The following is an 11,965-nucleotide window of genomic DNA, read 5'->3' on the forward strand; positions in this document are numbered from 1 at the left end:
GCAGGAAGAATTCACACCTCTCCCACGGGCAGACGGCACCAGGGCACTTGGACAGCCAGCCCAGCCACGGGAGCCCCAAGTTCCATCTCTGTCAAGCAGACCTTCTTGGACAGATCTTAAAGGAGTAGACAACCTGTTGCTTACTAGTGGGCCGTGGTTTGTTTTTCTAAGCATCTAGAAGACCTTTATATTTGCTTAATATATTTTATTTTAATTTTGTTTAATTTTATTTTAGTTAGTTAATATACAGTGCAGTATTGGCCACAGAAGTTGAATTCGGTGATTCACCACTTACACACAACACCCAGTGCTCATCACAGCAAGTGCCCTTCTTAAGGCTCCTCACCCATCTAGCACACCTCCCACCCCACTCCCTCCATCAACCCTCAGTTTGCTCTAAGAGTCTCTTGTGGTTTGTTTCCCTTTCATTCCCCCATCCTCCCCTTATGTTCATCTGTTTCCTTTCTTTTTTTTTTTTTTAATGTTTGTTTATTTTGAGACAGTGTGTGTGTGTGCGAGCAGGGGAGGTGCAGAGAGGGAGAGAGAGAATCCCACACAGTCTCCATGCTGTCAGCACAGAGCCCGATACGGGGCTCGAACCCACAAACAGTGGGATCATGACCTGAGCTGAAACGAAAAGTTGGACGCTTAACCTACCAAGCCACCCAGGTGCCCCTCATCTGTTTGGTTTCTTAAATTCCACATATGAGTGAAATCATATATTTGTCTTTCTCTGACTGACTGACTTCACTTAGCATAATACATTCTAACTCCAGCCACATCATTATAAATGGCAAGACTTCATTTTTTTGGTGGCTGAATATAGTGTGTGTGTGTGTGTGTGTGTGTGTGTGTCTGGGTGTCTACCCATAGTTTGACTATTGTTGACGGTGCTGCTGTAAACAGTGGGGTACATGCGCCCCCTTTGAAGCTGTATTTTTGTATCCTTTGGGTAAATACCTAATAATGCAATTGCTGGATCACAGAGTAGTTCTATTTTTAGTTGTTTTTGTTTGTTTGTTTCGTTTTTTGTTTTTGGAACCTCCATACTCTTCTCCAGATTGGCGGCATCAGTTTTCATTCCCACCAACAGTGCAAGACGGTTCCCCTGTCGCCACATCCTCGCCAACACCTGTTCTTTCTTGAGTTAATTGTAGCCATTCTGACAGGCGCAAGTAAGGTGGTTCCTCGTCATGGTTTTGATTTGTACTTCCCTGACTGTGCGTGATGTTGAGCATATTTTCATGTGTCTCTTAGCCATCTGGATGTCTTCTTTGGAACATTGTCTATTCATACCTTCTATCTATCTATAACTGGGTTGTTTGTTTTTTGGGGTGTTGAGTCTAATAAGTTCTTTATAGGTTTTAGATACGAACGCTTTATCAGATACACCATTTGCAAATTTCTTCTCCCGTGACGCAGGCTGCCTTTTAGTTTTGTTGTTTCCTTTGCTGTGGAGAAGCTTTTTATCTTGACAAGGTCCCAATAGTTCATGTTTGCTTTCGTTTCCCTTGCCTTCAGCTAATAAGAAGTTACTCCAGCCAAGGTCAAAGAGGTTGCTGCCCGTGTTCTTCTCTAGGATTTTGATAGTTTCCTGTCTCACATTTAGGTCGTTCATCCATTTCGAATTTGTTTTTGTGTATGGTGGAAGAAAGTGGTCCAGTTTCATTCTTTTGCGTGTTGCTGTCTCGTTTTCCCAACACCATTTGTGGAAGAGACTTTTTTTCACGGAATGTTCTTTCCTGCTTTGTCAAAGATAAATTGACCATGTAGTTGTGGGTCCATTTCTGGGTTTTCTATTCTGTTCCATTAATGTGTGTGTCTGTTTTTGTGCCAGTACCATATTGTCTTGATGATTACAACTTTGTAATATAGCTTGAAATCCAGACTTGTGATGCCTCTAGTTTTGTTTTTCTTGTTCAGGATTGCTTGGGCTGTTCGGGGTCTTTTGTGGTTCCACACAAATTTTCGGATTGTTTGTTCTAGCTCTGCGAAGAATGCTGGTGGTATAGGGATTGCATTAAATACGTAGATTGCTTCGGGTGGTATCCACATTTTAACAATATTTGTTCTTCCTATCCATGAGCATGGAATGTTTTTCCATTTCTTTGTGTTCTCTTCAATTTCTTTCGTAAGTCTTCTGTAGTTTTCAGAGCATAGGTCTTTTTCCTCTTTAGTTAGATTTATTCCTATTGTTTTTGGTGTGACCGCAAATGGGACTGACTCCTTGATTTCTTTTTCTGCCGCTTCATTATTGGTGTATAGAAATGCACCAGATTTCTGCACGTTGATTTCATATCCTATGACTTCACTGAGTTCACATATCAGTTCTAGCATTTTTTTTTAATCACGTTGATTAAAATTAAGGAATTGAAACGAGTCTTTCGGGTTTTCTCCATAGGGTCTCATGTCATCTGCACATAGTGAACGTTTGACTTCTTCTTTGCCGATTTGTATGCCCTTTATGTCTTTTGCTGAGGCTAAGACTTCCAGTACTATGTTAGATAGTAACGGTGAGAATGGGCCGTATTTGCCTTAAAATTTAAAATAGAACTAGGTCGCCATTTTTTTCCCCTCTTGGACATTCCATGAAACGATCTTAGCGAGGTCGTTGAGCCATTGCCAGAAAGAGACTGCTGAACTAAAGAAAATGCAGTGGAAATGCCATTTTTTATTTTGTAAAGAAAGAGGCCATTTGGTGCTCTGTACTTCTGTGCACGTATTTCAGCAAAAGAATCTCTTCAGAAGCTGTTCTTAACAGAGGCCTCAAGGAGGCTGAAATATCGGCCCATATGACTTCCTTTTAGTCAACGTAAAGGAATTTATAGGCACACAGTTCAGCAATTTGCACAGCTTCACGGTCTGCAAAGCTGTTTTTATTCTGGTCTCATTCACATCAGCTGATCTATAGCCCAATGTCATTTCTGCGGCAAGGGCTCGCAGAACTTCAGCCTTAGCCTGGGAAAGGCTTATATTCCGGTATAAAAGGTTACAAGGATTGAGTGGGACAGAAAACGATTCTTCGGTTTTCTTCACCTGGTTGTTTTAAGGCGAGTGGCATCTTTGGGTGCCTTTCTGTTTTGGCCCGGAGTCGGTCCGGTGATAAGGTGAAAAATCCTGTACGTCGTTCTTCTGTTGTATGTAGTCAGCTTTATACCGGAAAGCGGATCATTTCTCGAGTCTTTTTGCAGGCTTTTTTTTTTTTTTTTTTTTTAATTCACTTGCCTGAGCCCCAACCGGTAGGTATAGTAAGAGGCCGGGCTCAGGCGGCAGTAAAGAAGACTCCCTCCTGGCTTTAAAGGTGTTAACCCACTGGTGGACACGGACAAGTGAGCAGGTGAGCACAGCTCAGCGGGGAGGGAAGGAAGGGCTCGCATTTCAGAGTGACTCGTGGATGAGGCTCTTGGCAGTAGTTCAGGGCCACGAGATCCAAAACCTCTACTCTATAGCGAAGACCATGGGGCCCAGAGGGGTTTCCTGCGGCCCCAGCTAGCCACTTGCGGACGCCTGGGTCCCCACTTGCTTTCTCGTCCCTGGCCGAACGCGCGTGTCCTACACTAGCTCTCTTCCGTGGATTGTTGTCCGGCAGGATGCCGATGTGTCATACTTCCTGCGCCTTCCTGCGCCTTCCTGCCCCAGCTTCCCGCATTCCTTCCACATCCAGTTACTAGTGAATCGAGTGAATCGTGAGATCGTGTGAATCAGAGAGCCCCGCGTGCGTCCCCGCTGGGTGAGATCGCCGTGGACACGATGTGTGCGGCTCGGGGAGCGGGAAGCCAAGGACAGCAGGCTTGTCACGCATCCCGGGACACCACCGCTCCCATTCCGGCTTCTGAGGTTTATCGTCACACGCCTCTGTTTCCTCCTGGTGGTCTCCCAACGAGCATAAATACGTGGACAGATAGCCTGGCCTTTGTCTTTGCCGCAGGACCTACCCTGTGCCTTCTCAGACTTTGAAAAATAAATTACCAGCGGGGCGCCTGCGTGGCTCAGTCGGTTGGGCAGCCAACGCCGGCTCAGGTCATGATCTCACGGTTCGTGGGTTCAAGCCCCGCATCGGGCTCTGTGCTGACGGCTCGGAGCCTGGAGCCTGCTTCGGATTCTGTGTCTCCCTCTCTCTCTCTGCCCCTCCCCCACTCACGCTCTGTCTCAAAAATAAATAAACACGAAAAAGAATTAAATAAAAATTAATTAATAGCATAACTATATATGTACATACACGTCACCTATCTCACATTACTTTTAGATACAGCACTGGGGACAGAGTAGCTGAAAACCTACCTTGGGCCTCAGGACTGCTGTCCGCACCGCAGAGTAATTAAGAATTAGCAGTTGAGCGATGGGGCTTATGACGCTCTAAAAGGATTTCTCGGGTGGCCACATGCTGAGGCATTTGATTGCCACATCGCAAACTGTAGGCCCCCTGGGTGGTTGTGGTGGCTGTGGCAGCTTTAAACAACAAAATGAGTTGCAATCAACCACAGCGTCAAGATTAAAAATATTTCCCTTGTTTCCTGGAGCGTTGGGAGTCCACTTCTTTCTAAGGGTCCTTTTCACTCACATCCATGATGGCCCCGAGGAACGTGCCGAGCGGCAGGTAGAGGGCCACTTGCTGGTGTGGGAGTGAGTGTGGCCACGGAACACAGGAGTGAGTTGGGGAGCATCACACGGGAACTTGGCTTCGGCTTCCCTCACCAGAAAAGTAAGAATCATGATTTCGCGATGCCTGCTGTGTGTCCCCGATCTCAAAATCGAGTGCGTTTAGGGCGCTGTCTGCCCTTGTCGCGGCCCTGTCCGTGTCAGCGGCTCCCCACCTGGCACCACGTCCAGATTCGCTTCTTGGTGCCCCTGCGGGACAAAGCGGCCTCGGCGGCAAGCGGGCTGATGGGCTTAGCGCCTACGTTTCCTCGCCTGACTGCCCTGCTGATTCGCCACCCCGTTACACCACGCATGTGTCTCTCTCTCTGCTCCTTCTTCCCTGTCTGGGACAATCCCGGAGGGTGGACCTTGGCGTCAGACCCCTGGCTCCCATCCCACTAGCTCGGGATCTCTGACGAGTTGCTTTTCGTCCTCTCTTGTCCACCCATAAAGTGTTTGATGGCTGGAGAAACGGAACGGGGTCGCGTCAGTCATGTGATGGATGGCAGTCACTTCACGCAAGTTCGCGTCAGCATTGTTCGCCTCCATGGCCGGTGATCGCGTGTCACTATCTGACGGGTCGTATTCGTGGGACCATTTTATTTTTAAAAAATACTTACTTTGAGAGAGAAGACGCGCGCGTGCGCAGGGGAGAGGCAGAGAGAGAATCCCAAGCAGGCTCAGTGCTGTCAGCGCAGAGCCCCACGTGGGGTTCCATCTCACCAACCGCGAGATCATGACCTGAGCCATGACCCGAGCACAGATCAAGAGTCGGATGCTTAAGGCTTAACTGACTGAGCCACCCAGGCGCCCCCGTGGAACTACTTTCAAATCCAAAAGTGTCAGGTCTGACTCCGTAGCACGTTAGACGTCACGACTGCCCACCTTCAGCAGTAGAGAGACAAAAAGTATTAAAAAATCAGTATTTAAAAAAGTATTAACGTCAGCAAAAGAATTACATATCTCTTCCCCTTTCTGTTCTCTTGGTTTGTTTTATAGTCTACTGTTTTTCGTAAGTCGAGCATGATAACTACCAGGAGGATGTGCCTTATTTCGCAAATCAGGTTACATAGTGTGCGCACTCAGAAGGAGAGGGAGAGATGAAAAGCTTCTAATCCCGGCCTCAATCAGTCCGAGTCTGTCTCATAGCAGATTCTCTAGAAATCCGCCTTTCCCCCGGCTTGCAGCAACCTTCGTCACAGCTTCTGCGCGGACGGCTTTGCAAGCGAAGCAAAGCCCGTCACTTTCAGAGTTTGCCAGAGGGAGGATGCTGGATCTTAAGCCTGAAGTGCTGTCGTGGGTACTCTCCAGTGGACTTGTAACCAGTCTCATTATATTTAGGGTTTTATATCCATTTATATCGTTGGCGCCTTAAATCGGCTCTTCCCACGCCAGCTAGGATAGCTTTCTAAAACCCAAAATGAAAGCAGCCAGCCAGGGTGAGACCACTGACGTTGGACGGATCACAGCTGCAGACAGGGAAGCAGCCGCCCCATCCCGTGGCCTCTCCGGTCCCCAACCCCAGCAGCGCGTCTTGGGACATAGCCAGGGACGTAGGCAGTGCAGAAACATCGAGCAGCCGCGCCCCAGGCGCAGGCCTTATATACCCCAGTGCGGATGTGAAAAACCCTGGAATGGTTGGCACCTAATGCCAGCTCATCGTGTCATGTCAAATACACGAAAAAGCGGCACCAAGAGAGAGCTGAGACGCCAGATGGAGAGATGGGTGAAATGAATTTTCAAATGGGATGAATGAGAAAAGAGTCGTTTTCTAAAGGGTTAACATACAGACCACGAGCGGAGAATTTCAAAGGAAAAAGTTATGTCTTATTACACCATGATCCTGGCTAATAGCTTTTCAAGACTTTGAGAAAAATAACTCTACACACGCACTTAAATTTTTTTAAAGGAAAAACGTTATGCCTTACTGCACCATGATCCTGGCTGATAGCTTTTCAAAACTTTGAGAGAAAAATAACTGCGGGCAGAGAATTTCAAAACTGGGACAGACTTCAGAAGCCACCTACATACCCCGGCCCTCCGTGTTCTATCTGAAAAGCATCTGCAGAGCTCACAGAATTTAGGAAATGCAAATTATAAGCTCAGAGGGATACCCCGTAGCCCATTGACCGCCCCCCGCCCCCCCACACCAGTGGGGGACTGAGATGTTCTGGAAAGGGAAACTTCCGGGTGTAGAAATACCAAAACTTTGCAGTTCTACCCATTTTTGCGAAAATTTCTATAAAATATCATTAAGCTTTTCTTGCTGGCTCAGGTGGTTGGGTTTTTTTTTTTTTTCCTTCTTTTAATTTTTTTTTTTTCATTGAGAAACATCAGGTATCCCACTCTGTTCGTGATTAACTTATTATCCCCGGTGATTTGAGGCTTCAGGAGGTTCTCCTGAGTCACCATCAAGGAGAAATCCCTGCTAAATTAACGGATGTGAGTGTGGCATGCACCCCTTTTCACAGAGAGAGAATGAAGAGGAATAATGTCGGTCCACATTCCCTGTTTAAAACCCTTGAATCCTGATAAGTTTCTAAATTTAGATGTTTTCCCATTTTAGCAAGGTACTTGAGTACATCCAGTGTGCATGACGAACACCCCCAGGGTGCTCGTTCAACACGTTATCCCGTCTGCCCCCAAACCTCTGAATGCTTCTACTAAATGGGATCAAGACTAGACATAAATAGCCTAGTGTCCAGTTAGGCCAGAGTTTCGGCATCATAGAAAGAACTTGATTTTCAGAGGTTTTAACACTTGGGAATTGTGGATGAGAAATTATAGACCCATAGGTAATATGCACTGAAGATTTACCGTGTGCCAGGCAGGTACTGTGCTAAGTGCTTTATGCATTGTCTCAGTAAGTCCTCCCAATAGGTGGATATTTCTGTCACTCCCCTTTGCAAATGGGGAAAACGGATGCACAGAGGAGTTAAGTAACTTGCGCAGGGTCACACGGCTAGTTAGCAGAGCTAGGATATAAAGCAGCGCTGACATTGACATTTACCAAGCGCTTGTTACACATTAGGTACTCTTCTGAGCACTCTCCATGTTCTCACTCTCAGGATCTGCAGTCATTTCCCACACTTAACAGGCAAGAGGCAGTAGGGAGATCACATGACACACCCAAGGTTCAGTTGGATAGATGGTAAGATTTCAGAGCATGTGTGCTCAGCGGGTACCGTGTTGTATGCACGCGTAGCAATAAAGCACCGGGCTGTGAGGTTCAGCAAAACGAGTTACACCCTGGAGGCTGGGGCAGCTCTCTCCGTGTAGATTTCCTCAAATGTCAGGAACACTGTTGCACTCCTTACACCCTGATGTCCTCACTGCACATGTTACAGTGTCTTCATGTGGAATCACTTACTATGCCAGCTGTGAATGGGGCACCTGGGTAGCTCAGTTGGTTGAGCGTCCGACCTCTGCTCAGGTCATGATCTCAGCGTTCGCAGCGTTTGTGGGTTCGAGCCCCACATCGGACTCTGTGCTGACAGCTCGGAGCCTGGAACCTGCTTCAGATTCTATGTCTCCCTCTCTCTCTGCCCCTCCTCCACTCTCTGTCTCTCTCTGTCAAAAGTAAATAAACATTAAAAATAAAAAATAGCTGTGAAGGCCAGTTTTCTTGTGGACTTGACCCTAGAAAGCCCTATCATTCTCTGAACAGTCCTTCTGGGCGCTGTGTTGAGTCAGTGGGTCCCACAAGCAGCTGGAAGCTAGGAACTGTCCCCTCCGGCTCGGCCCCCACTCTCTCGGTGGGAACCCGCGTGTCCCTAGCTGAAGAGCTGTGCTCATCTCCGGCAAGCCCGTGGGGGTGGAGATGGCCTTACGTGGAAGACAGCAAAACCAAGCAGAATTCACCAGGGTTACCAAAGGTTTTGTTTTGCTATCCTGGGTCATTGTCCCATCTGGCAGTGCTGGCCTTTTCCCCTTGGTCTAATCCCGAGAAGAGCTGACCGGTTTTATCGGCACTGGCCTGGCACGCTCCACTCAATGTAACCCAGAATTTTCCAGAGCCAGCCGTCCGTAGCCCCCCATATGCAAGAGACCCATGCGGTCCACTTAGACGAGTGACCCCGCTCCTGCCGGAAGCACTGGGCACTCTCAGCTTGTCGCTTGTCACCCGCCACCTTGAGGGGCCGCTTTCTCCCGCAGTCTGGCCGCTTTGGTGACACCAGCGTGTGGTACTCTTCCACATCTTTCCCGAGTTTGCAGGGGTTCAGGTTTCTGCTCCGGAACGGTGCCTGAAGTTAGACCCTCTGGTGCCACGGAGGTCCAAGCAGGGTGGCCTCTCGTCGATGCCCCCTTATTGCTCAGGGCTGTGGCTCCAGGACAGGGCAGGTGGCTGCGCCTCGGGACTCCTGAGGTGGCGTCATGCTGGCTGGTGTGCTCTTTCTGGAAGCTCCGTGAAGCCCCACGGGGCCACCGGGAGCCACGTGGTGTTCTACCCCCCGTGCTTCGGAGCTGGTTTTCCTTTCCCCGTTGTCACTGCCTTTCTTCTTTGCCCCTCAGCTCATGTCCTGTGGCTTCTAAACTCCGGCGCTAACCAGAAAAACAAAACCGCCCCCATTGCTGCCGCCTCCAAGGGTTCCCACCGCCCCTGCCGCGCTCCTCTCTGCCTGCATTTCCTTTCCCCCCTGTTCTAGTTCTTTCCCTCGACACTTCTGGCCTGAGCATTAGCCCCGCCTGGCCCGACGAGTGCCCACACCACCTTTGATTCTTGTCAGGTATTTTCTCTGTCCGCGTTGGGCTCAAGAGCTGTTCATTTGCCACAGGAGACGTTTCCTTTTCTTTTTCCCCCACCTGTCATTTCACTTCCGGTTTCGATGCCGTTCTGGTTGCTTGAGGTGGTCTGACCTCCCTGTAAGTGGCAATAGGTTGATGTCTGCTTCTCTTTTCACTGATGGGGGGGGGGGTGGTGAGCTACAGGGTCACTCCAGTGGGGTGCCCGTAGATTGAGTTTGAAGTCATCGTGTGGGCTTCTCTTTGAATCGGTTTGCTACAAACATGGGAGATGATAGAATCTTGCATTCATTTTTGTTTAGTACCAGCCGCTGTGAGAAACGTGATGGGGGGGGGGAGGGGATCAGCCTCCTAAAATAGCCCATCACGTGGCAGACAGCTCAAGGCCAAGAGAAATATGCAGGCTCTCACCTGCGGGGGGGGGGGGGGGGGGGGGGGGGGTTCTTCTCCAAAATGAGAGATTTAGTACACGTGAAAAGAAAAAAAATACTGCAGTGTATACGTAAGCCTGTCAACTAGTAATTTAATTAGCTACATCTTGTCTCTTGGGTGAACTTGAATCACGAGCTACTTCAGTGTACCCAGAGCAGAAATTGACCCAGAGGGTGGGCCTGTGTGAGGTGCTCCCCACGAGAACACAGAGTAGCGTCCTAATGTGGCAAGTGTGAGAGATGCTTGTTTTAAAAGGTAAAAAGCGATTAGTGCATTTGTATGGATTCTTTGCGCAATTTTTATTTCCAGAACAGAGCATTTGGCTCCAGTACTCAAGACACGGCAAGGCATACTTTTCTGTTGCCCAAGAGGGACTTCTTTTTACTCTTTGGTAATGAAAACCAAGCCCTGATAAATGCAGCTCGCCGTGCAGATTAGAGTCAAATCAGGCGTTGATCATTCAAGGGGAAAAGACTGAGTGGTTCCGTTCTTTCACCGTGTGGCCCCTGTGTCGCAGGGGGAAAGTGAGTCCCAGGGAGAAGAGGGGGCCGAAGCGTTCCGGTGGGGTCCGCCGGCCGTCTCCGAATTCCAAGCGTCTTGCCTTTTCCCCCTGGTACTCGGAGTTTACACTAGGTGGCATGCAAGGAAAGCCGAACAAATTCAGAAACTCGCTTGCGTGTTCACAGAACCCCTCGGCCCGAGCTGCGATCGGCGGACGCGGCGTGGGCGCGGGCTGCGCGGACTGACGCTGTTGTGTTTTTTCCCTCCCCAGGATGAAGTGCCCCCTGGCCGGCGCGAATAAGAGATTTCTGATTAACACGATTAAGAACACGCTGCCCTCCCACAAAGAGCAGGACCCTGAGCCGAAAGAGGCCACGAAGGCACCTGCGAAAAGCCAGAGCCGGAAGGAAGAGCACCGCAAGGGGCACCGAGGCCACCCTTACAAGCCCCGCTCCCAGGGCCGGGGCGCGCGCGGCCCCTCGCCCCCGCGGAAGCGGAGCAGCCCGGAGAGGGGCCCGGGGGGCCCGGCGAGGGGCCTGGCGAGGGGCCCGGGAAGGGGCCCGCCGAGGGGCCCGCCGAGGTACGAGAAGCGGTCCGACAAGCGGTGAGGCCGGGACCGCGCGGCCGGTGCCTCCGGGACTGGGGCTTGTGCGGACGCGGGGTTGGGGCACGGGCCTCGGGCTGGAGTGGTTTTTAGCGCCGGTCCCTTGCGGCGGCGACACGGCCGCCCGCGCCCGGGGACTCGTCTGCAGGCGGCGCGGCAGGTTTCGGCTACCGTGGCAGCGCCCCGCGCACGCGTGTGGTTTCTGTTCTCTCTCGTCCGCCAGTTGGTTTCGAAATAAACCTGAAACGGAAACAAAGTTCCCCGAGATGGTTACGACTGGTTCCAGGGTTGTTTGTTTCATGTGTTCCAATCGTGGTCATTTCTCAAGTTTTCTCCAAAAAACAAAAACAAAAACAAAAACCACTTGTAAATCCTAAACGTTATCTTGCTGGAGGCTGAATTTCAGAGGCAGAAGTCAGCCGGCCAGGAACCGTGCTTAGGCCGAGGTGTGGCCCTTGGAAGGGCTGGAAATGTACCAGGAAGAAACGCAGCGAGAGACTCCTTGCCGGTTTCCTTTTCCTGCGAGCGAGCCGTGGGGGAGGGTGCCCACAGGGCTTTGGGTTTGGTGTTCTGTACCAAAAGCCAGAGGGGGGGGAAACGTGGCTCTGTCGCTGCCTTGTGCGTTCTCAGACTCATTCCCCAGATGAACCACCTTTCCATAGTCAGTTTTGGGGGCAACGTGTGCGTTCTAAGCAGTGCTTTCAAAAGAACCCTCAAAGGTTAAATTATTCAGTGCTGTGTCTTCTTGAGCTAAACACCTACATTACCACCCTCAGTAGAGTTGTTTCCGAAACCTTAATTTTAAATAAAAGTGTGTTTACAACGCCTTTTTCTGGTTTCGGTGTTGTTTTCTTGCTTTTTGTTTTGTTCGGTATCAGGGTGTCTCCCAAATGAACGTACAATTACAGACTTTGCAAACCCGCGTCCTTCCTTTCATACTCAGGAAAATGCCACGAAGTCCCATCTTCCCCAGCCCACAAAAGGAAGAAGAATCTGTCTGTCTGGTCCCCTCCCAGTTTTCCATAGCGCCTGACCTTATGCCTGGCT

General features: G+C 49.8%; 1 protein-coding gene across 1 annotated transcript in view; it reads left to right on the plus strand.

Moving 5' to 3' along the window:
- LOC122220268 (protein POLR1D-like) overlaps nt 1-11,745 on the plus strand; it is a 47,770-nt gene extending 36,025 nt beyond the window's left edge. Inside the window, exon 3 of the mRNA XM_042939608.1 lies at nt 10,586-11,745. Within this exon, the coding sequence (XP_042795542.1) occupies nt 10,586-10,922 (337 nt within the window). The 3' untranslated portion in view covers nt 10,923-11,745. The remainder of the gene's footprint in view (nt 1-10,585) is intronic.
- Nucleotides 11,746-11,965: the final 220 nt, after the last annotated feature.

The sequence above is a fragment of the Panthera leo genome, chromosome A1, assembly GCF_018350215.1.
Source record: "Panthera leo isolate Ple1 chromosome A1, P.leo_Ple1_pat1.1, whole genome shotgun sequence".
NCBI lineage: Eukaryota > Metazoa > Chordata > Mammalia > Carnivora > Felidae > Panthera > Panthera leo.